The sequence below is a fragment of the Vigna unguiculata genome, chromosome 7 (assembly GCF_037176805.1).
Source record: "Vigna unguiculata cultivar grain cowpea cultivar isolate G323 ecotype 2 chromosome 7, ASM3717680v1, whole genome shotgun sequence".
NCBI classification, from domain to species: Eukaryota; Viridiplantae; Streptophyta; class Magnoliopsida; order Fabales; family Fabaceae; genus Vigna; species Vigna unguiculata.
This window is the reverse complement of record NC_140798.1, coordinates 37257683-37283809: the sequence shown is the minus strand read 5'-3', so window position 1 is coordinate 37283809 and position 26127 is coordinate 37257683. Positions and strand designations below refer to the sequence as shown.

General features: G+C 30.3%; 3 protein-coding genes across 5 annotated transcripts; 2 read left to right on the top strand and 1 right to left on the bottom strand.

Moving 5' to 3' along the window:
* The first annotated feature begins 5643 nt into the window (after positions 1–5643).
* Positions 5644–8625, top strand: LOC114192376 (uncharacterized). Of its 2 annotated transcripts, none has more exons than XM_028082081.2 (4): positions 5644–5924; positions 6012–6101; positions 6937–7167; positions 7837–8625. In XM_028082081.2, coding segments are annotated over exons 1-4 (348 nt in total). In that variant the 5' UTR covers positions 5644–5923; the 3' UTR covers positions 7863–8625. The 2 variants fall into 2 exon arrangements, with proteins under 2 accessions (XP_027937882.1, XP_027937881.1); XM_028082080.2 differs by having other exon boundaries at positions 5645–5924; positions 7912–8625.
* Positions 8626–9461: 836 nt separating this feature from the next.
* Positions 9462–15662, top strand: LOC114189559 (Pentatricopeptide repeat (PPR) superfamily protein). 2 transcript variants are annotated; one of them, XM_085675505.1, is made up of 5 exons: positions 9462–12313; positions 12452–13319; positions 14084–14147; positions 14265–14330; positions 15429–15662. In XM_085675505.1, exon 1 carries the CDS (start codon positions 9783–9785, stop codon positions 12144–12146), a length of 2364 nt encoding a protein of 787 aa, XP_085531631.1. In that variant the 5' UTR covers positions 9462–9782; the 3' UTR covers positions 12147–12313; positions 12452–13319; positions 14084–14147; positions 14265–14330; positions 15429–15662. The 2 variants fall into 2 exon arrangements, with proteins under 2 accessions (XP_085531631.1, XP_027934933.2); XM_028079132.2 differs by lacking the exons at positions 14084–14147; positions 14265–14330; positions 15429–15662 and having other exon boundaries at positions 12452–13327.
* Positions 15663–18291: 2629 nt separating this feature from the next.
* Positions 18292–20276, bottom strand: LOC114190394 (plasmodesmata-located protein 2-like). The gene is made up of 3 exons (XM_028079257.2): positions 19104–20276; positions 18764–18871; positions 18292–18639 (listed from the first exon to the last, which is right to left on the bottom strand). The coding sequence occupies exons 1-3, from the start codon at positions 19876–19878 to the stop codon at positions 18632–18634; spliced, it is 891 nt and encodes a 296-aa protein (XP_027935058.1). The 5' UTR covers positions 19879–20276; the 3' UTR covers positions 18292–18631.
* Between the last annotated feature and the right edge of the window lie 5851 nt (positions 20277–26127).

Here is a 26127-nt window from a genome sequence, read left to right as displayed (position 1 = left end):
TTTTGTCATGTTTTAATTTAATTGAAATATGGAATGCAAAAAAAAAAGTTATATTATCATTTAATAACATATTATAAAAATATTAATTTTTGTAGTCATATACTTTTATTAGTTAACCATATAATTAACTTTAAACCATAAAAATCAAAGTTTAATTTATACAGCATAAGCAAGATATTGTTTAAAATAGTTAAATCTTATTGGACGAATATGTAAAAATATTTTATAACAATAATGTGTATATATTTAATTTATTAATGGGGTTAATAAATCAATTCAACATAATATAATTTATTTAAATATATTTCTCATAAAAATCAGACTAAAGTTTGATATTGTTTTTTTATAGAAAGAAAGTATTTAAAATGTTTTTTCTGCTTTAGTTATTTTCTCATAAAATGTCCATAATTTATGAGTCATTTTCCAAATGCGATAAATAATTGGCAACATACATTAATAAGTTGATGATATTTCTTAATAAAAAATAATATCTCTAAATAAAAATAATATTCGAAAGACGTTATTTTAAAGTGTTGTTTTTATTACTTTCTTTGTTATTAGTTTATCATATATGGTTTTATAGTCACTCTTTTTTTCTAAACACAGGTTTAATTTTTTCTATAATTGTTTTAGCTAGTAAAGTTATTAAGATTAATCTATATACGATAAAAATGTTATTAATTTATAATATAACAGTTAAAATTATATTCTATACTATTATATAAAAAAGAAGATTTATTATTTTTTTTTAATTTTACCCTTTAAGTATTTTTAAAAAAATATATATATTTTACCAATTTTATCTTTTGAGTGAATTTTTTTAATTTAATTTTTTTTTTCAATTTAACAGTTTTTGTTTAAAATTTGACTATTATTTTTCACTAAAAAAATTATTTATAGTAAAAGAATTATCTAAAATAACTAAAAGTTATAAGCAATTGTAAAAATTATTTAAATTTACTTTTATAATTATAACAATAATTATTTTATTTTATTTTATATTTTATCATAAAAAATAAGAATATATGGCGTGTTTTCATTAGTTTTTATTTTTACTAAAGTCAATTCTAATAGATTTTTGTAATTTATAATTGTATTCTTATTCTTATTGGGGCAAGGTTCTAATAACTGGGATGCGATAACGATTTTTTTATTGTGTAACTATGTTTACAACATTCTATTATGTAAACAATATTTTAAAGTAAATCTTTCAAAGTTAAGTTTCCAAAATGATAACATTCATTAAGAAAATTAAAAACAATTTAAGATAAATGTTATGCTATGACTATGGCTTCTAATTACGGTTAAAATATTATTATAGTATTTAATGATACGAGACTATTTTAATTACTATAACATTTCATTTTTAAAATTAAGTTTCGATAAGGATAACGATTCTATATGAATAATAAAAAGAACAATAAATGTATGTCTAAATTATGGCCATGTGTTACGTTTTCAACGTTATTATACATGTAAATATGTACAAATATTTACAACATATACTTTTTTCAAAAAGAAACTGTCTCCAGCATTATAAGGAGTAAAAGAATTAAGTTGACTTTAACAAAATGAAAAGGTCAATGAAAGGAGCTACCAAAATTTGATGAATTTTTCCATTAATGATATATATTTGGAAGGTTGTCAAAATTTTGATGTGAAAAGGCTATTAAAGTATTTATTTATAAAGAATTATTAACTTTAATTATTTTTTTTATAATCTGAGTTTTGCTAAGTAGTTGACATTAAATTTGTTTATCTCTCTTGCTAAGTAGAAAAATGTGACGATTAGCCTTTATTTGTTCACGAATCATCAACTTTATATCATAATGTTCATGTTTTGTTTCTTACGTTCAATAAAAAATTGAGACGATACGTTCAAGATTTATTTACTTTTATTTGTAACAATGTTTATAGGAAAAATTGAGAGGAGGTTGAAGTTGAAAAACATTTATATTTAACTTTACCTTGAAATGATGATAGAAACATCGGAATGGTTATCCTAGACGGGGAGATGTGTTTTATTTTAAGTGTATTTGTTGATTTATCTCAAATTAGTTTCATTTTTTTTTAAAGTAACAATTTCATCTTTTTCTAAATTTTAAATTTAATTTTTATATAAATATTACGAAGATAAATTTAGTTTAAAATATCTATTATAATAAATATTTATTGTAATGTTTATATAAAAGTTAAATTTGGGATCAATTTGAAAGTGATGAAATTGTTCTAATTTAAAAAGACTATAGAACTAAATTGAGATAAAATAACAAATACATGACCACGTTGAAATCTTTCACATCAACAATGACACATATCATAATCTTTATTTTACACGTGACATTTTTTTTAATTAAAAAAAGTTTAAAAATTTAAAATTCACGAGTTGTCATGTGGCAAAATTCTATTTTGACACGTGACATCTTTTATAAAAAATAAATAGAATTAAAATTAAAAACAAAAACAAAAAAAAAATCACAAACTAATATGTGACACACAATTAACGTTGTTAGTGTTATACTAATAAAAATGACCAAATTAGAGCATACTTTCAAGATGATAACCCAATTGTGACGAGGACACAATGGAGAATTTTGAACAAAAATAAGAACAATCTAAAGCTTTTAACCAAATATAAATTAAGTGAGGGGCCCTAACATAATATTATAGGGACAGGGAGAGCCATGACTCCTCCAAATTTTTTGGAATTAACTTGTTTTTTATATGCTTATATATTTTTAAAATTATAATTATATATTATTTATATTAAGTTTATATTATGGAAAATAATAAAAAATAAAAAATTTAATGGAGACATTGATTTATAAAAGATGTTAGGATTTTTTTTACATGATTTTTTCACCGTATAAGTTATTATGAAAGTGTGTGAAGAGAAAATAATACAAAGAGATAGATCGGGAAAGAGAGGTTGAAGAACACATAGATTGAGATTGAAATATATAATTTTACATTTACATATCAAGGTTAGTATCTTATAATGATTTATGTATGTTAAATTTATGATTCTTTTTAGGATATTTTTTTCCAAATTAGTATAAATCCTAACTATGATTTTAGGGATTCTTTTATGAAATTTATATAAACCCTAATTATAATTTTTCCCAAATTAGTATAACCCTTACTTATGAAATTAAGGAATTTTGTGTTTTCTTACCTATGGTAATTTTTTTTGAAGTTTTGAATTTATACATGGTTGCTTATTTAATTAAAGCATGAGTTTTGTTATGTTTTGCAATGTCATAATTGTGATGTATGAATATAATTTTTTTATCTTTTTCTAATCAGGTGAGAAGTGATAAATTTATATTAGAAAGATTATGATAAAGAGTAAAATAATTGATTATTTTTATAAAGGAGGAAGGTTTGTGATAAAAATGAAAAAAAGTCTTCTATGTTAACTAAACTTCACAAATCTCGTGAGAACCAAGAATTCAAGATAATGAAAAACAAAACTCTAAAATTCCTAGAGTTACATATAATGAATTTAAAACTTCATTAGAACGCCATCTAGGAAAAGCTTTTTCAAATTTGATAATACCCAACCAATCAAATTGACGAGTAGAGATGATAAAAATACACATGCCCGCGGATAAAATCTGCGATGGATAGTTAGAACCCGCACATATTTATTACCCGCGAGTAGTGGGTATTTTAATACCCGCTTATAAATGGGTAGGGCACGGGTATCATACTATCTGTACCCGCAAAAAAATTAAAATTAAAATTTAATTTATATTTTATTAAGTTAAGTTTAATTAAAATTAAAATTAGCAATATATTTTATTATGTCAAATTTAATTATAATTAATTTAATTTATATTTTAATTTTATAATTTTATATTAAACAATTCATATAATATATATATTTTTTAAATATTTGCGGGTATCAGGTATCCACGGGTACTTGCAGGTTTTACAAATATCCGCGGGTATTTTTTAAACGGATACCCGGCAGATAAACAGGCAGGTAGCAGGCGGATTTTGTTTTGGCGGGTCGGGTTGCGGGTAGGCACTATCCGTGCCCGACCCAACCCGTTGCCATCCCTATTAACAAGGTACGAAAGACTTATCTAAAATGGTATTCATGGTTTATCATGATATAATAGTGAATGATAGTTAGATTTTTTTGAATTATACTATTACGTGTGTTTGTTTTAAGCATAGAAAATGAAAAGAGAAAATGAAGAATTTTTTTTAACTAAAAAAAATTACATATAAAAAATCTAATTTAATAATCATAATTTTTTTGTCCAAATTCTGCCATTCACGAATAATAGAAAGATAAACATACATTGGTTTCTAAGGTTTGAATGATAGACAATTTTGGTTGGTAAAAACATTTGTAATTATGCATAAATTTAAACTCGTGAATAGGATAATAAACATTTGTATAGAAAAAATTGTAAGAGTTTAAGGATCTAAATAATATATAATGAGAGAGTTGAGTACGAAATTTGCATACAAAAAATATGTTGTGGGTTAGTTCTCTCTTTGTGGAAAAATTAATGTATTTGTAGGCATTCAAAGAATGACCTGATTAGATATGAGTTAATCATTTTATCATAGTGTGATAGCTTTTTAAATGGTTGGTAACTTTTATGATGACATTCATCATACTACATCCACCTAGTGTGCCATAATTAGGGATGTCAAAACGGATCAGGCCTATTGGGTCGGTCTGCCAGCCCGTCAAAAAAAGGGTGAGCCGGGTTGAAACTTTTCAGTCCATCAACTCGTTGTAATTTGGTCCGCCTAACCTGCCAATTTAGCAGGCCAAAACTGGCCAGTCCGCCAACCCGTTTTTTTATTTTATTTTATTTTATTTTAAAATTTTTTTATGTTTAAAATTTAAAATAATTACAAAAATAATACTTTTTTATATTATATAAATACATTTATATATATATATATATATATATATATATATATATATATATTATTTTACTTTAAAAAAGTTCACATCTCAAAATGTAAATATGATAAGACATCTTTTATTCTAATCATATATTTAAATAAAACTATTAGTCTATAAAAAAATTTAACATTATCTATCATGATTAAATGCTCTCTTATACTCAACATTGCGGCTCACCATTCCAAATTCAATGAGAATAAAAGTTACTGACTGAATCAGGAGCGAGTAATGGCTAGCAAGCTTAGTAACATTAATGGGAAATAATTTTTATATTGGTTGTTGAAAAACATATACTTTTTAAAATTTAACTAAACATATTTCGAATTCCTTTTTTATTTCTTAAATAAAATAGAAAGTTACATCAGCGAAAACATTTTATATATTCATTTATTGAAAAAAAAATTAATTTATAGAAATACTCAAGTTATAAACGTCATTCAAGTTAAAATTATTGTTTTATTTCGACCTTTTATATAGCATAAGATTTCATGAAATATTATTATTCAATTGAAATTTTGAATATGATCGAAGAGCCATTTTTGTAAAAAGAAATGGAGCAACCTTTTGCTACAACGTAATAACTCAAAAAGGCAATATAAATGTAGACATTGAAAGCAAATAAAAGTGATTAAAAGCTATTAAATAGGAAATGGGAATCGAAAAACAAAAAGAGTGGAAGGATAAAAGAAGCGTTGAAAACGTAGTTGAATTGAATAAGGAATCAACTTAGGTGGCGTAAATGTGGACCCCACCATTCCCCAGGTGCGATGAAATGGAGCAGTGCAATGCAATGATGCAACGCAACGCAACGCAACGCAACGCGGAACGAGCGAAAGGGAAAGGAATCGATCACTCCTTTGACTCAACCTAATCATTCCTTTTCCTCACAATCAATCACACGCCTTCTTATTCTCTCTCTCTCTCTCTCTCTCTCTACACTTTCTCTTCTCCGATTTTCCATATTTCACTTTCTACCTAAATCAAACAAGTTCGTAATTTCAATCCTGTTTTATAGTTCTTGTTTTTACCATCTGTGTGTGCTGCTTTTGTTTATATGTTTGTTTGCAACTTTCAGTGTATCCGAAGGTGAAGGTAAGACACGATGACGACGGTGAACTTGGTCTCAAAGCTTTCCTGTCTCTGTATTTGCAGCCATCTTCTCCAGGTATTGCTAATTTGTTTTCGTTTAAATACAATTTTTTTTCTTTTTATTTAGTTTGCAAATTGTGTCCCCCGTGTTTAAATTCCATTATTAGAAAGCTCCCAATTTTGATTCATTGTTAATTTTATCTACATATATATATATATATATATATATATATATATATTTTAAATTATTTTTATATTAATTTGAATTAATCTATAGTTTCAATTGAACTAAATAAAAGAAAAATAGTATATATATAAAATTAAAGATTAAAAGCGAAATAGACCAATTTCTAAAACAAGAGACCAAGTATCCCCTATTTTAAAAGGAGAAAGATTGGGGATTCAATAAAACAGAGTAAAATTTGATTAAAATTGTATTTGAACTCTTTTAACATGTGTTTTATTTTGTTTTCTTTTGCTGGTTTTAATTTGCAACTAAACTGTTCGAGAAAACGTTTGAGACCTCGAATAGCTGAAGTTTTTTGTTAGAGTTGGCATTTATGTGATTGTTTGTTTTACGTTTCTTAATGCACGAATTATCCTGATTTTATCATTAATCTTCATGCTTAAAGATTTTTGAAGCAGTAGTTGGGTTAGTAATCACATGGATGAGTGAGTGATGTTGTTTTCCTTTTCCCTTTTGTTAGTTTTAGTTTATGATTGGTTTTTCACTGCAGTTTTGGCCTAAATTTGGAGGTTGAGAGTGTGATTTGTATTATATATGCAATATTGGCATTATTACGCTAAACATTTTCATTCGTCTAGTTAGTCAAAATTGTAGTTGGTCTTTATGATCTATCATATTCATTTTACTAAATATAGAAAAGAATCGCTATTGTCTGATTTTACAGTGACAGACAAGAAAGTTGTCTCCATGCCTTCTGTTGTCAGAGTACCGGAGTGTTATGTTCCGCATGTAGCTATTCCAAGAGTACCCGTAACTGAAGATTCTGGAGACTTCAGTTTGGCATCTGATTCTCCAGTAACTACAGGATCTGAGAAGGATGGCAGTACTGATGAAATTAAAGTAAATATTAGAGCCAGTTCAATTCCTCCCCCTCGTGCTGTCATTTCTAGTCCTGGTAAAATCTCATAATTTTCATCCGATTTTGTTAGCTAAATTTATTTGTGTACTAGATGCCTCTTGCAATTTGAATATCTGAATTTTTTTCTGAATCTAAGATTGACAATGAGATCATAAGAACTATCATGATTTATAATATGCATAGCAATATCTCGGGTTTCTTTTGATTGGCCACTAAAGCTGAGTATAGATATCCTATTATCCGTTAAAATTTTTTCCAAAGGGATGCAATACACATGTTGGCAAAATGGGATTTTCAGATAAAAGCCCTAACCTATGTTTCAGATAATGACATTTAGACCTGTCAAGGAATACAGAGCTGTTTTATGTTATTAGGAAATTGTTTTAGCAGTGTGACCTATGTTTTAGCAGTGTGACCTATGTAAAAGGTGTGGGTGTAATTTTGTGAGTTCTGTATTAATGAATGCAATCGTCAGCAACCATTCTACGTAACTTAGCTTGCCTATTTTGTGTTCCCTTTCACACTCTACTTCAATTTTCCCTCAAATCAATAATTCTGAACAATTGTGATTTGTGCACCTGGCACAAATCAATAATAGACGTATTTTGAAGTAAAATAGATGCAAATAAAACTCCCTTTTAAATCTTACTCGGTATGTTTTATGTATTTATGTTCAATACTGATTCTAGTTTTTTATATATGGAGATACGAGTTATCTTGGTGCTTGCTAGTTCCCAGACGTGATTGCTTACAGAGCTTGGAATACTTTTTTGTATTTAGATAATGACAGTATGATTGGAAATCGAAACAAGACTAGAGATGGAAGACTTTCTACTTCAAAGAATGGTGCAGTGTTGCAAAATCGACACGCACATTGCAAAGTTAGATCGCATGATGTCACTGATTTTCCTCCAGAGACAAGAAAACACAGGGAACCTGGGTCTAAAGAAGAAACTGATTCTGTAGGAAAGAAAAAAACCCATAAAGGTAGCATAAAGTTCGAAAAGGTACCCTGGAGATTTTAGTTTTGGTGAAATCTAGGAGCATGACTAGATACCAGTTTTTTGGCGATAAAAATTTAGTGTGATCTTAATCTAGGATTAGGTTTCCTGCCATACAAAAAGAGAGAATACAATGATGCATGCTTTGGTGTTTCATGTAATATAGCCACTTCTGCATGCTATACTTGCCTCAAAATTTTGAATGACCATTTCATGCGCACGTGCAAGATTCTCTAAGGAAGAAGCCAATGCCCGAAGGGTCATCATATATATTGCAGTTTTCCCCCATTTTTAATCTTTCTTTTTAGCTTGTTTGAGGAAGCATATCATATAGCAGCGATTCATGGTATCTAATGTGTATTAGAAATTAATACCTTGGAGCAAACATGAATCTTACATTTTTCTACGTATACTGTATGTTTTGTATGTAGATTACGTGACGCTTGAGTGGATATAAATTTAATGCGAACTACTCATTTTAGCTTTGTTGTCAGTTCTCGTTTCTCATTCACCCTCAATATGCACTCAAATTTGTATTGCATTTTACATTATGTTTCTTTCTAGTAGTTTTTATTTAATTTAGGTACTTTTCAACTGTTGCTAATTTTACAATTTTACTATTTTTATGATCCAATCTTAATATTTTTATAATGGTTATGGGTTCTATTTTAAAAATAGAAATATTTAACATGTATGTTTAATTTAATAATTAACACGAAATGAAAGAAAAAAAAACATCTAATTTCGATTCATACAATTCAAACAATAGTTTCTTCAAAAGGAAACTTTTTTATTATGTTATTCAAACAAAAAAACAAACTACTACCTTTAACTTCAAAATCAAATTAACTACAATCAATTCTGTAAAACCATAACGGTCTAAAATAAAGCCAATTTCATACACAATGGTCAGGGATAACATAACATCATGCGGTCAAACGGTCCCTAAAAATAGCATATGAAAGGTAAATTTGGATTTCGATACAGACATTTTAGAATAATGTAGTTATTAAAGCAAAATATGATTTGAATTACTTTCCCTTTTCTCTATACTCTCAAATATTAAATAAAGTAAATGTGAGATAAATATATAATTTGGTCAACTATTTATCCTCTTCATTAAATTTTAAAAACATTAGTAAACTTAATCCATTTTGATGGCAAAATGAGTTTAAATTTATGAGTCAATTCGATTTATCACCAAAAAGATTGAGTTAGAAAAAAATTACTCTTCTGAAATGTAGTTCAAATTGAATCACAAACTCTTTTAATCTATGATTAAATCGATTCAAGACAAGATGAAGGTAAATTAACTCCTGATTCATCACACCTGAAGCAAATCCATTTCTTTAACCTAAACCTGAAGCGAATCTAACAGAAAAATAAATACTCTCCTTGAACCAGCACGAGAACACCCGCCAAAAACACCACACTAAGGATGTATATAAAAAGGAACCAAACAAGAAAAAACACGCTGAGGTTGGGGAAGTGTCCCAAGAAAATGTCGACAACTGTTCTTCATCATGGTATCAATTCTTAGCATGAAACAGTACCAAACTAAACAAGCTACGTAACAGGACGAAGGTGAAGGATTGTGAAAGCAATTATCCTCCAGGTTTGAATGAGGAGGCACTGTGACGCTTCACCAACATGGACGTTCGGAGTATGGGCAATCGTTACTTGGCCCAACTCACCCACACCTCCCTCGCACGTGCCGTCCATGCTCACATCCTCACCTCAGGTTTCAAGCCGTTCCCTCTCATCATCAACCGTCTCATCGATCGTTACTGCAAATCCTCCAACATCACTTATGCCCGCCACCTGTTCGACAGAATTCCCAAACCTGATATCGTCGCAACTACCACCCTGCTTTCCGCCTACTCTGCTGCTGGCAACATCAAACTCGCCCACCAACTCTTCAACGCCACCCCCTTGACCATTCGTGATACCGTCAGTTACAACGCCATGATCACTGCCTTTTCCCACAGTCACGATGGTCACGCCGCTCTCCAACTCTTCATACAAATGAAAAGGCTCGGTTTTGTTCCCGACCCGTTTTCCTTCTCAAGCGTTCTTGGCGCCCTGTCTCTGATAGCTGATGAAGAGAGGCATTGTCAGCAGTTTCACTGTGAGGTTCTCAAGAGGGGTGTACTCTGTGGGCCTTCTGTTTTGAATGCTTTGATGAGTTCTTATGTTGGTTGCGCCTCTTCGCCTTTGGTAGACTCTTGTTTGTTGATGGCATCTGCTAGAAAGCTCTTTGATGAGGCACCTCGTGGTGTGAGGGATGAACCTTCTTGGACTACCATCATTGCTGGCTATGTCAGGAATGGTGACCTTGTTGCCGCGCGTGAGCTTCTTGATGGAATGACTGATCACATTGCCGTTGCTTGGAATGCCATGATTTCTGGCTATGTGCACAGGGGTTTTTATGAGTCGGCGTTTGACTTGTTAAGAAAAATGCATTCCTTGGGAATTCAGCTGGATGAGTACACTTACACCAGTGTAATTAGTGCTGCTTCTAATGCTGGGTTGTTCTATATTGGAAGACAGGTGCATGCTTACGTTCTAAGAACAGTGTTGCAGCCATCACAGCATTTTGTTTTATCTGTGAATAATGTTTTGATTACTTTCTACACTAGATTTGGTAAACTGGCTGAGGCGAAACAAGTTTTTGACAAGATGCCTGTGAAAGATCTTGTTTCATGGAATGCGATTTTGTCTGGGTATGTCAATGCTCGATGTATTGAGGAAGCTAATTCCATTTTCGGGGAAATGCCGGAGAGGAGCCTGTTGACGTGGACTGTGATGATATCAGGCTTAGCACAAAATGGGTTTGGAGAAGACGGTTTGAAGCTATTCAACCAGATGAAGTTAGAGGGATTGGAACCATGTGATTATGCATATGCTGGAGCAATTGCCTCTTGTTCTGTTCTGGGATCATTAGACAATGGACAACAACTACACTCTCAGATAATACGGTTAGGTCATGATTCAAGCCTCTCAGTTGGCAACGCACTGATTACAATGTATGCAAGGTGTGGTCTTGTTGAAGCCGCTGATACAGTGTTTGTCACAATGCCGTATGTGGATTCAGTTTCCTGGAATGCCATGATTGCTGCTCTTGCACAACATGGGCACGGTGTAAAAGCCATTCAACTCTATGAACAGATGTTGAAGGAGGATATATTACCTGATCGGATAACTTTTCTCACAATTCTCTCTGCTTGTAGCCATGCAGGTTTGGTCAAAGAGGGACGCCATTATTTTGATACAATGCGGGCCCATTATGGTATAACCCCAGAAGAGGATCATTATTCTCGTTTGATTGATTTGTTATGTCGTGCTGGTATGTTCTCGGAAGCAAAGAATGTCACCGAATCAATGCCTTTTGAGCCCAGCGCACCAATTTGGGAGGCTCTTCTTTCTGGTTGTCGGATTCATGGGAACACGGAATTAGGTATTCAAGCTGCTGAAAAGCTCTTAAAGCTTATGCCACAGCAAGATGGAACCTACATTAGTCTTTCCAATATGTATGCCACTTTAGGTCAGTGGGATGAAGTTGCCAGGGTGAGGAAATTAATGAGGGAGCGAGGGGTTAAGAAGGAACCTGGGTGTAGTTGGATTGAGGTTGAAAACATGGTCCATGTCTTTTTGGTTGATGATGCTGTACACCCTGAGGTGCATGCTGTGTATAAATATCTGGAGCATCTGGTACACGAAATGAAGAAATTGGGTTATGTTCCTGATACAAAGTATGTATTGCATGATATGGAATCTGAACAAAAGGAAAATGCTTTGTCTACTCATAGTGAAAAGCTTGCTGTTGTTTACGGAATTATGAAAATTCCTTTAGGAGCTACAATTCGGGTTTTCAAAAATTTGAGGATTTGCGGGGACTGCCATAGTGCATTCAAATTTATCTCCAAAGTAGTAGATCGAGAGATAATTGTCAGAGATAGGAAGAGATTTCACCATTTTAGAAATGGCGAATGTTCTTGCGGCAACTATTGGTAACAAGAGGTTCTGTTATTTGATTATCATCAAGTGTTAATGTTAACAGCACTCCAATGAATTTTAGAATATATGAAATGCAACCTAAAGCCTTTGCAACCGGGAATTCAGAATGGAGACTGGTATCGTATCAGAATGCCCCAAAATGATCACAAAAGGGTTGATCACTGGTAATATGATTTTTTTATTACACTTTTTCCCCTTTTTATGCCATTTTAGTTTTATTTTTGCTAAATTGATTCTTAATCTTTCTGTTTCTATTTCAATGTTACAATTACACCATGCTTTTCTGTCACTACTTTTTACAGGACAATGCCATTGGGTCAAAAGGGTATTTCATGTTCTTCAGTTTGTTTGTGCACTCTCCAGAATGAAAATTTGTCTTATGCTAATCTACTCCTCTTGCACGGAGACAAGGGCGTTAGAGATGACTATTGAGCCATAACCATTAGAATAGAAGTCAAGAGCAATAGTATTAGAAATGAGTTGATAACGGTTTATGATGTGGCTGTCACAACGGTCATATGATCTAAACTATCGTCGTTACTACTGTTTCCCTTTATCATTTCATTTCAACTTTAGAAATTTTGCTTAAGAGTTTGTTCGCTTAAGCAATTGCTTCAGCCACTGCGTTTCAATTTAGTGATGCTGCACGCAATCTGGGTTACCATGGCTTTGGCAGGTTAAAAGGAGTAAATGAGGTGTTGTTCAGTTTAAATGCTCCAGTAGATGAACAGTGATTCCAAAGCTATTTTGAAATTGAAGAGGCAAACTCATGTGCACTCTTATTGGCTTCGGGTCAGTGCTCATTAGTGTGTAAGAGAGCTCCAAGCAGAACACTCTCAAGCCTCAACCTTTACAATCAGAGAAGCTGTAGTTAGGATACCGCCCGCATTGCTTGTGCTAATAAAAAGTGAGACATGGATCATAGAAATTTCAATACATAGAACAATCTGAGAAACAAAAATTGAAACATTATTTGTAGAGATGGAGAACTACTCATACTATTTTTGGAGAAACAAGAATGGTGACATTCTTAGTAGAGATGGAGAAGAACTTATATTATACTATTGCCGGTGACTGAATTATAAAGCAGCTGGGAACCTTTACAACGGAGAATCGTCTTCACTGTATACTAGTGTTTCTTTTTAAGAGTGCTAGATCACTGGCTTTAAGGTTACACATTTGGAGGAGTTATTTTTGTTTATTTTTATATGCTTAATTTTTTTTGTGCACAGATTAAAAAATAATACAATTCATATATTAATTTTAAAAGAAATCTATAGACACCACAGTTTATTTTATTTTATTTATGGGAAGATGACCTAAACATCCTATAAAACAACTTAACATGGTCAATTAATGATCAACTACCTTAACTGATAAGCTTAATTTTTATAATAATTGTCTTCGAGATTATATAGTAAGAGTATTGTCAAATGCATTCCAATGGTTATCAAACATTTATTTTATCTTTTCTATCCATTATTATCTCTTTAGTTAGTTCAGTAGAGATAAAAAGTGGATTAATTTCTCTTAACTGTCATTAAGAGATGATGTGTTATTTAATCCTCTTGGAAGCAATCACCCTTTGTCTGTATCCTCTCCATAGCAGCAACTTGGACCTGAAAGATGATACATTAAATTAAACTTTGACCCTCCAACTGTACCACTGCATTCAGATGCATGGAGAGAGACTTGGACTGATCATAATTTAGTTTTTGTAGAAAAAGCTAACCTGTGAAGTACTGTTAGAAAACTAAACTAAATTAATTATGTATTGAACTGAGATGAAATATGTAATACCTCTCTTTTTACCCTCTTCCAAAACAGAAGCTCACTCTTCTTCCTCATTCCTTCCACTCTCCTCTGCAACTCCAAACTCTCTTCCATTCCCTCTCTCTGTGCTGCCATCTCACCATTTCCTTTTTCCTACTCAGATTCTGGAAGAACCAACCAGCAGGAACCTCCGCAGCTTCCTCCCTCAAACCTTCATTCCCCAAGGTAGGTTTCTTTTAAAATTGGGTTCGGTTCCAGCTAGAATCCTCTAGTTACTCGCTGATTTCTGAATCTAATCACGAAATTCTTTCTTCTCCATGTCGTTGTGATGAATTCCTCTAGGTTAAGCTAAAACTCTGCTGTCTTGTAAATCTGCTTGAGTCCACCAGTTAAAGTCTTGGCAAAAAGGTAAGGGAAGCTAACTTTGTAACTCATTTTGGTGTGAATTGCGTTTGGGAGTGCTTTGATTGCATGATTGCTTGTTTAATTGACGTTTGAGACTGCTAAAGTATGAAATTGAGTGGGGATGGCCTTTGGGCGAGTTTGCATGTGCAGAACAGGGAGGATTTTCTGGTAGTTTCGCCTAGGCGAGTTGGTCTCGCCTGAGCGAAAATACCAGAAGCTCACCTCTGTCATTGTGCGAAATCTCGCCTAGGCGAGCTGAAGTCGCTTGAGCGAGATAGCCTCTCGCCTAGGCGAGCCTGCTTCGCCTGAGCGAGAATTCGTCCAGAACTTCTCTTTGCCACTGTAAGGGCTCTCGCCCAGGCGAGGGTAGCCCGCCTAAGCGAGATAACCTCTCTAGCTTAGGCCAGACCCTCTAGCCTAAGCGAGATCCCCTGCAGAAGACTGTTTTTCCCACTGTTTTGTTTCCTTGATGCTTGATTGGTTGCTTTAAGATGATGAGGGTTGATAATTGTGTGAGATCTTTATGTATGTTAAACTGTATGCAAACTTTGGGTGTGAGTGTGATGTGAATGGAGTATGTTATAGTTAGGATTTCAAGGGAAATCCTAAAGTATGTGGTTTAGTGAATGTAAGGGCATGAGGACTCAAATTGGTGACATCCTGACGCTTCCAGTAACCATTAAGACTCAAATAGAGTGTGATGGATTACGTCGGGGGAAGTAGCAGGAGGTCCTGGTCTATGATTCCGATCCATCATAGAGGTGATGGGATTTACCTTGAGAGTGGTTGGGTGAATACCCCTTGTGCCTAAGACTCTGCAGAGTTTAGAAGCCACTTCAAGTGCAAGTCACCAAGAGCTCCAATGCCACTTACATAATCCGGATATCGAGTCTAGAATGAGGTGTGATGTTATGGCCATGATTAATTGGATTGATTTTTAATTGATTATGTAACAAAAGTATATTCTCTGTGGTAGAATAAAAATACCAATTGCATGATTTACTCCGTGTCCAGTTAGCTTACCCTTTTAGTTTCTTTTGTGTTCTGTGTGTCTTCTATTTTTCTTTTGCAATGATCGTTTTTAATGAACGGCGCGAGCAGATAAAAGTGCAGGTGAAGGTACACCCTTCCCGGACCGACGTTGAGTGAGTTCCCAGACGTTTCCCAGCTGTAGTAGCCACTTGTTTCTCTAGTAAATGTTTAGAATGTTTCGTAACCTTCAGTGATGTGGGCTGTACATATTGATCAGTGTATGCACTTCTTTTGGATGACTGTACTAGTTATGCTGACCTATGTCATTAACTGCTTCTGAATTATTGAAATTTAAATGTTTCGCTTAATAGTTTAAAAACTATAAAAACGGGATGTTACAAAATAAACTGTTTAGTTAATTTTTTATACTAAACAACTAAATAGAACTATTATAGCTTCAACAACTAAACCAAATTGAAAAGAAATAATTCATTAAATATACATATTTTTTCGTAACAAAATATGCTAAAATAGTTATAAATAAAGAAAAAGTAATGAAGGTAATAAATTTTCATAAGCAGGTTCCTAGAACACCATTTGAATAGAAGTTTTCAAATGTGTTAAATTGAATTAAATTGCATAAAAATTCAACTAAACTAGAGAATAATTTGTCCAAATTAAATTGACTAAAATGTAGTTCAAACTACTAAAATGAGCTTGTTTTTTCCTTCTTTGGAGACCTAACTGGTGTAAATGATTGAATTGCATTGTTAATACACTAGAAGGAAAAAAAACAAAAAAGATTTTATTATTATTTCTTTCAACTCAAATTAATACATAAATTCATTTATTAGTAATATATAACCACCAATTTTTTCAATAGTATATTTATTAATAAGCTAACACAAATATAAAAGTTTGGAAGGAAACTAGCCATTGACAATGTAAAATCATGGCAATACAATGCAGATATTATTAAGGAACTAAACAACTTCAAATTTAAGTTTATTGATGAAAAACCACAATCGAAAATTCACTTAACAGTAGATAATTATGTAAGTATGTTTTTCATTCTTATAATAATTACAATAGTGTGCTGAGTTTTTTCTTTTCTTTTTTTTAAGTAGTTTAGTTTTTAAAAAGCAACTAAAAATAGTTTATTTTAATAAAATTAATGTAATTTTTTATAGTTTAGTTTAATTAAGTTTAGTTTTTGACAACACTCTTATCAAAGGAAGACCTAATGAAAAAGATGTAAAAGAGTTTGATTGAAGTGTTTATTAAAATGAAAATTAATGCTATTTATATTTCAACACAAATAATTATTTTATTTGAAATTATTAAAACTACATATAAATGAAGAAAATGTTTCAATTTGAAAGTTATGAATAAAAGGAAATAAATAAAAGAGTGTTGATGTTCAGACATTCATAACTAAAAAAGCTAAATAAAACTAAATAATCAGCACATTTTGTATTGGAAATTAACCAAAAATTTCCATTTAGGATTTAACACTAAGCTTAAAAAAAATTATACTAACTTTTAACTAAACACTCTTAAAATACATAAATAAAAAAATTAACTTCTCCATAAATTAACATTAGTTTATACATAATGTATAAAAATCATTTAATATAACTTCTTTTAATTTCAATTTATTCACAAACTAATTTTAAATTATAAAAAACAACAACTTATTTTATCTTCTTATTTTTTCCTTATTCAAAAAATTTAATAACTTATCAGTCTTAGATCATGTTACCATAATTGTATACAGATAGTTATTTTCAAATTTACATTAATGAAATCCCCTAAAATCTTAGTTAATAACGTTTTCTTAAAAGTTTCAATGTTTTCAATTAAACTATCCTTATATTAAAGTTCTAAAATTTCAAATTTCCTTTATTATCATGGACATCATTTGATTCTACCATGGACATAATAATCTCGTAAGTAAGTTCATCAAATCTGTAAACTAAACATTTTTTAGGTCATATTGCAAGTTTCTTTTTTAGATAAAAATAAAATAAGCAACAGCTCAAACTAACATGATTATCTAAGGTTTTACAATTGAGAAATTTAATAGTCTATGTGACTGTGAATATGTTTACAAGTTACAAATAACACATCTTTTGCTTTAAACCCAAGAGCCAGTGAAAATGTCTCTTTGTTTCGATGAATTAACTCTGCAAGAAGATTAGGTTCGATGCTTCATCAAAAGAAAAGGTACAGTGCCATCAAACTTAATATAAGAGCTACACTCAACTTCACATCTTATCCATTTTGAATCATATTTAGTTGTGAAAACTCAAAAATACTAGTTATTTCCCAAATTCCTATGAATATGAGAAATAAAAATATTGAATTTGATGACATACTTGACTTTAGAAATGAACATCTTTTCCTCTAAATTTTTCTGTGTCAATGTAAATCCTTTTTTTGGGGGTGAATCATGTACCAGAGTAATCCTGAATATACTAAATGCTGAACTTTTGAAGTGTAAATGGCAAAGCATTAATGTTCCACCAGAAAATCTACAATGCTTACTCTCAAAGCATAGACAGATTGAAAAATAGCTATGGTGATATTTGCTTTTTTCTTCTGAATGAATGAGAAAAGAAATACTAGTAAGTAGACCACACATGATTATTTTCCCACAACACAACCATGAGGAAAGCAGAAGACACAAAGCACATGCCATGATTCCAAAGCTAAACTTCTTCCTGCCTTTGTTAATAACATAACACAGACTTTTCAGGTTAATGCCACACAGAAACTCCAAATACTGTGCCAACTTTTGCTTCTTCCCTCGGTAACTTAAATGTTTAGTTAATTAGAATTGACTTGAAGTAGTGTATCTGTCATTGTCTACCTAAACACACAAACCAAAACATGTGTTGGAGAGGGGAAGCTTGGAAAAAGGGAGGAGAGAGGATGATGCAACTTTTTAAAAAGTTAAAGTTATTGATGCAAAAATAGAGACTCAGTACTGTGGAGAGAAGGGAATAAAGAATCATCCAAATGATAAAGAAATAGACACAAAATTTTCACCCATTCAGGATGACAAACATTCATTACTCTAGGTATATTTCATCTTTACCTTGTAATGTAAAAAAATGTCACTTTCATGAGCTAATTACACCCTTCTTCACAGCAAAATCATCTCACCTAACTACAAGAATTAGAGTCCCAAATTTAACCGTCCCAGACTCTTTTCCTATCTGCTAAAGTCTAATTACCAGAAATTTTCAATCTTTTTCATCCAAAAGCTATATATAGAAACAATCCATTGCATGAAGAATTATGCCTCCTCAATCAATCATCTTCGACTGTCAATAATCTGTGCAGGAAAATGATGTTGTTAGATGACAGAAGCAGAATATAGAAATGTAGAAACCAAACTACAAACTGAACCTAGTAATGTTAAAAACCAACCATTCCATATAGTGATGTTTAACACATACCATCATGTTTCTTCTTCAAACTCCTAGCAAACAACAAGCATATAACCACAAAAGCCACTCCAGCTGCCCCTCCTAATATTATAGCCACTGTCTTCCCTGGATTTTGCCCTGCCATTACATCAATTAGCTACAAAACACTTCACAATCCAAATACGATCCACATTGAGGAAGGAATGTTGAACATTCACCATTGCATTTGAACAATGGAACAATTAAAGCAAAATTGCTGTGTGTATGTGAAATTAAACAAAGACAAACAAACACATTCAATATGACAAGAGAAATGAACAGTCTCTTCTGTCAATATTATCTCTTTTGGTGTTTAGGTATTAGTTATTACCAGAAGGAGATGAGGAGAAGGAACCAGAGGAAGATGAAGCCGCAGATGAAGAGTGTCTTCCTGGAACCCCATTAGGATAATAGCTATAACTGATGAAGCACTTGTACAAATAAACCTGGCCTGAAATGGAACTGCCACATTCTACCTCAGCCCTCTGCACAGCATTTTTTATACACTCCCCACAATCAGAATCACCAACATCTCCTTCACACTGTCCCATCACATACAAAGACTGATAGCTGGTTGCATAGAAGCCATGAGCACTCACCACCCCATTTTCCATCACGGAAAAAGCAGTGTCCCTCCTCTCCTCAAACCCTCTTCCAGCCGCATTGGTTGCCCCACAAGTCTTGTACAAAATTTGCATCCCCGAGATTTGTGCAAACCCAGTAACCTCGTACAGCATGTAGCAACCTAGAAGCTGGACTCTAGCAGCTGTGGTTTTGCCACACAATTTGTCAGACAAGACCGGGAGTCTGCTCACACAGTTATAGCAATCAGAGTTGGATAGGTCCCCTCTGCATTGGAAGAGCCCAGTCATGGAGGCTTGGCCACTCCCTGTTGTGGCCTTAAAGAACTTGGTTTTAGTGGATTGTGAGACCAATGAACCAAACAGTGCTGAAAGGGCTTGCGAGTATACCCCATTTGGATCTGTAAAAGGTTCCTTGGAGCAGCCCTTGTAGACCAAGGTGGTGTAATCAGAAGCAGATTCAGCAAGCTCTGAGGACAAAATCAGAAACAAAAAAAGAAATAGAGACTTTAAAGGAAGACCCATTTGAGTGTGTGGTGTTGAGAGATGAGAGGATCAAATCATGACAGTTTTGGAGGGGGAAAGAAAGGAAAAAAAAGGAGAAAACTTGAAGGGTATGAATGTGTGTGTGGTATGGTACGATGTGGTGTGGCGCTATCAGATTCAGAGAGAGTCTGATTAAGGAAATGAGAAATGAAGGGTTGTGATTGAAGGTTTGGCCTTTTAGCTGAATCAGTAGAGAAAGGGATTCTGGGTGGTGTGGTGGAGTGACTCTACATTCTGAAAATTGTGTCCTTGGGATTCACTTTTCTTTGGATGGATGGATGAAAATTGGATATCATAATGTAATATATAGTGCAATGTCTCTGTAGATGTGCATAAGGGCACTAGCTGTATCATACCATGTATACTCTCTTTCTCTCTCTATATCTGGTTTTTCTCAAAAGTGTTTAATAACTGGTTAATACTACAGAAAATGGGTTTTGAAAAGAGGGTGTAAGTTTTTTGAGAATGGTGAACAGTTTTTTATTATTTGAAGAGAATGAGAACAAAAGTGGTTGAATTAATTAGGCGTTAAAAGTAGTGGGAGAAATATTCACAGGTCTTGGTTTTGGAGTGCATGAAGAGAAAGGAATCTGGTTTTGGTAAGAGAGAACAAACAACATGCCACTTTGACCATAACACATTGTGCTCTATCTAAGATTTCATCTCAATTCAACATTGTCTTTTTAATTCTACACAACAAAGCTTAACAAAAATGAGTATTAACTAAGATATGATGTATCACATTCTAATCCTTTCAAATGGTTAAAATGTTTAAAACATTAGAATCTTTTGAACAAATATAATTTTTGTTTCTTCAAGTCACTGCAAATCCCGTGATTTATTTGTAAAAAAGACTGCAAACATCACAGATATATGGCTGGCTAAAACGATAATATGAGAAGAACACGACAAATTAGAAAGAAAAGTATAGCTGGCACATTTCTGTTTTAATCGAAACAAATTGAATTCAGACAACAGTGTGTGCTATTGTTCGAGCGGTGCGGTGAGTTGCAGAAGTTCTGCCACCTGCACCAGCAAAAAACTTTCTTTTTCTTCAACGACTTTAAAGCGATTAGATTGAAATTATTGTAATAAAAAATCATAATTTATGTTATAAATAACCTTATAAAATTATTCATAATCATTTCAAATTATAATTTTATATGCTACATAGTTTGTAATTTGAAATAAATCAATAATAGATAGCGATATAATTGAAAAATGATATAAATTTTATAATAATTAATTTTAATTGCTATAGATAATGTTTATATACCTTAGTTGATGTTATTTTTTATGCTATTCTTCCATAAAAAAAGTTGGGATTTTATACTAATAGTTATTATAAGAATGACTAATTAAAGAGCAACATAAAAAATCAAATCAAATGAAATTACTTATAGTGAGTGATAAGAGAAAGAAAATAAAGGAGAATATGGTATATATGGAGAGGAATCCTCTTCCTTGAAACAGGACAAGAGAATAGAATAACAAGTTACATGGATTCACATAAATGCTTTTCATCTATCTGAGAATCAAATCAGAAATATTGTTAGCACATGAGTGGTGTGGCTAAATTCTTAAATTTATTTGCATCATGATATTTTATATGAATTATTTCAGTTGGGTATGCTAAAATTTATTAACCATAATCTAAAAGATAAACTTGGAAAATATATATATATATATATATATATATATATATATATATATATATATATATATAAAGAAAGTTGTGAGATCTGTAACAAGATGTTCCGCACAAATTAGTATAAGAAGTGAACACTTTTTTTTTTCTTTCAAATATTGATAAAAGAATTCATGCATGTATATTAAAATATAAATTTAGTGACATATGCTTTTGTAAAATTAAACTATCCTAGATAAATACTGTACAAAACATAATAATATAAACATTATAAATTATAAACTCACGGTGTGGATTGCTTGAAGTTTTAAACTTAGTTACACTTAAAATACCCAAACTGAGTTAAATATTTATTGGACTTAATAATTAAAAAATGAGAATTGCACATGATCTACTAGTTTTATTTCTCAAAAGAATCTTTCAAAGTCATTCTTATAACCAAAAATAAATTTTTAAAGTCTTTTCAAAGTTATTATTGAAGTGTACTTTAAGTCTATTGAATAATTTATAATTAATATTTTATAATTTTGTTAACATGAACTATATATAATTTTATAATTTTCTGATTTTATACTTTTACAATTTTTAGTATCATTATACGTAATTTTCGGTAATGCGTATAACTATATAACTTTTAAATTTATATAATAATATAACTTTATAATCAACCGTAATTTTATCATATAAATTATATGATTAATATATTTATAATTTTATTATTTATATAACTTCGTATTGATGATTAATTATAAGGTTTTAAATTTATAAAATCGTATTTTATGTATCCATCATTTTGTAATTAAAAAGTAAATATTTAACCGAGCATAAAATAGTAAACATCATTATAAATTAACAACAATAATCTAAAATATAATAATTATATCTCCTACATTTTACTTATAAAATAATATTTTTATTATTATAATACAATAAACATACATTTAATGTAATTTATATTTTGTATTAAAAGTATCTCACAGATAAACATAAAGAAAAAACTAATTGGTCAATAACATATACCATATTGAAGTAGTATAATTAAACTTAAATAAAAAATCAAAATAAATAATAAATAATTAAATAAATAAAATTTCAGTCTGTCATTTAACAAAATTCATTAATAGCATAAAATTACACACACACACATATATATATATATATATATATATATATATATATATATATATATATATATATGCAAAAGTTATGTCATAATCCACCTTCTTAATATCATTTTTATTATACATTGCTACACGACTCAATAATTCAAAACATATTTTTTTTCCTCTTTCATAGTTCAACAAGTCTTACATTTAGACTTTTCTTGAACAAATTATCCTCCAAACAATTATATATATATATATATATATATATATATATATATATATATATATATATATATATATCTCATCAGTAAATCACAAACACAACTGAATTTAATATTCAACAATAATAATTCCACAATTAAAATGCATGTATCCCAAAGTTTTATCCATATAATTATAAACACAAATCACATAAATAAAATAATTATCTTCCCTTACCTTAAGGGATATTCTTAATATTATTCTTCTCTTGCATAACTTCAGAGTTTAAAATATGTTTATCCACATAAAGAAAAGTTCAATTAATGATCAGAATATAATTTTATGATCACTAATAAACAAAAATTTGTTCAGAGTGTAGAAAAATCACATACAACCGAAAAATGCTACATAAAAAAGGAAAAACAAATTGTTTTAAGGTTAAATCATTCCAGAGGTCCCCATTTTTGTAGCGAAATCTCAAGTAGGTCCCCCATTTTCATTTCACTCAATTGAGTCCCTATTTTTGAAAATTCGTTACAATCAGTTCAGTTAGTTGTACAGTAACGGTGTTAATTATGTGTCACGTGTCAACACGTGGTTTTTTTTATCTTTTTTATTTATTTTTTATAATTATTTAATAATTATTTGATTTTTTTATGATTTTTTAAAAAAATTAAAAATTATCACGTGTCAATCTGCCATTGTGCCACGTGGCAGAGACAATGTGACGTGGCAGTGCCACGTGCCACTATTGGATGTGCAAAGTCTCAATGTAGTCCCTATATTTGTTATTTTGTCTCAATTTGGTCTCAATTTTTTTAAAACTAAATCAATTTCATCCCTATATCAAATTTAATTTTTATATAAATTTTACAATGGTATTTTTATTATAATTGATATTTTTAACAAAATTAAGTTTATTTAAATGTATATTTTGCATTGAACTTTATTTAAATATTGTTTCAAATATTTATACATCAATAATTTATAGACAAATGTTATAATTTATATTTAAAATTTTATATTTAAATTTATAAAGTTTTTATTTTTAAAACAACTCTAACATTTATCTATAAATTATAGATATATAAATATTTAAAAATATAAATAAATATCAGTGCAAAATATACATTTAAATAAACTTAATTTTGTTAAAATTATCAACTATAATACAAATATCTTTGTAAAATTTATATAAAAATTAAATTTGATACAGAGACGAAATTGATTCAATTTTAAAAATTTTGGGACCAAATTGAGACAAAATAACAAATACAGGAACTACGTTGAAACTTTTTCACATCACGTGACACTGTCACTGCCACATCACATTATCTTTGCCACGTGGCACAATGTCAGATTAACACGTGTCAATTTTATTTAAAATAAAAAAAAAATAAAAAAAATATGTGCTGACACGTGACACCTAATTAACATTGTTACTGTATAATTAACGGAAAGAAACTGATTGCAACGAATTTTAAAAAATAAGAACTCAATTGAGTCAAATAAAAATGAAGGGACCTACTTGATATTTTACTACAAAAATAAAGAACTCTAGAATGATTTAATCTTATTTTAAAGAATAAATGATAGAAATTGAAGTTACTCTGTTCCAAAATCTATTCGGTTAAAAATTATTTTTAACTCTTTGACTACACAGCAGTACTGGCAATTTTTGAAATGGATCAGTATAGAAAGAAAGATTAAGAGAAAAAAGGACTGATGAAGGAAGGTTCGAAGGAAAGTATGACTCGAAAGAAAGAAAATAACAGAGGAGATGCACTACTTTTTTTCATGCTTTTATTCTAGTCTCTCTCCTTTAAAAAATATTTAAAGTTATTTTCTTTTATTTTATCATTTTATCTCTCTTTTTATTAGGCATGCTACACTATCTTTAAAAAATGTCTTAGTTAATTGAAAGTAATGGTTAATATGAGATTTTTAAGGCATGATAGGATTATGAGTAAAATATAAGACATCTTATGTCTAGATAAATTTCAAACTCAATATCTCAGGTCTCAGTTTGAATACATCTGGATATATGACAACATTAATGATTGATCTCATCAAACATATCTAATGCATAAATTATAATTATTATATACATCATCATATATATAGTTAACATATATTTCATAACCTATCACTATCATAATAATCACAATTTAATCCAATGAATTACGGAGTATATGTTTATTCAACAAGAACATGTATATTAAAATTAATGAATAATTTAGTGATAAGATGATAGGGTGAATTTCAATTAGATGTGTTTTTAGAATAATTTTGTTCCAAAAGTTATTGGGCCAAAATTAATCGGCTATTGCTTTGTAACCTCCATAATTACTAACAGCATCAGAAAAATACTCAAAAACAACTTAGATGATAAAACTACTCGTATACATAAATATTTACAGATAAAAATCTGACAGATAATTAGTGTTTATGGATATGAGTATCATATTATTTGTAGATATTTTTATTTATAAAAATTTAAAATTAAAACTTAATTTAGATTTTATTAAGTTAAATTTAATTAAAATTAAAATTAAATTTATATTTTATTAAATTTAATTAAAATTAAAATTTAATTCATATTTTATTAAATTAAATTAAATTAAATTTATATTACATTTATAATATATATTAAAAAGCAGTTATCTATGAATACTTACATATTATTTTAACGGTATGGATAACAAATAAATTCTTTTATTACGAATTGAGTAGCAGGTAAATATTATTCATCTCTAATTTGATCTAATCTATTATCGTTCTTAATTATATTATATTATCATTTTTTATGTTGCGAGTGATATTGATTTCACTGTCACCATTACCGTGGGAAAAAGAAATGAGAAAAAATATTGTTCGGAATAACTCTTTGTTATACATATTTCATTTATTTGGAAAGTTTTTTCCGAAACACATTTTATATAAGGATATTTCGAAAACACGTTTCGAAGAAATATATACGTTTCAGAAAGTTAATTTTGGAAATCTTATTCTCGAAAAACTTGTTTGGAATAAATTTCTTACTTTTTTGAAAATTTTGTTCCAAAGATTTCACTGAAAATTTTATTTCGAAAAAGTTGTTCTGAAGATTCTGAAAAAAAAAATGTTTTTGAAATATGTAATTCAGATCTCACTTTTATCATAGTCAACTCGTTATTTTGAAAATACAAAGAGGCCGAATGTAGAAATATGATAAGGAGTGCAGGTAGGAATGTCAAAAAAATTTGTACCCGCGGGTATCCGCAGATAAAACTC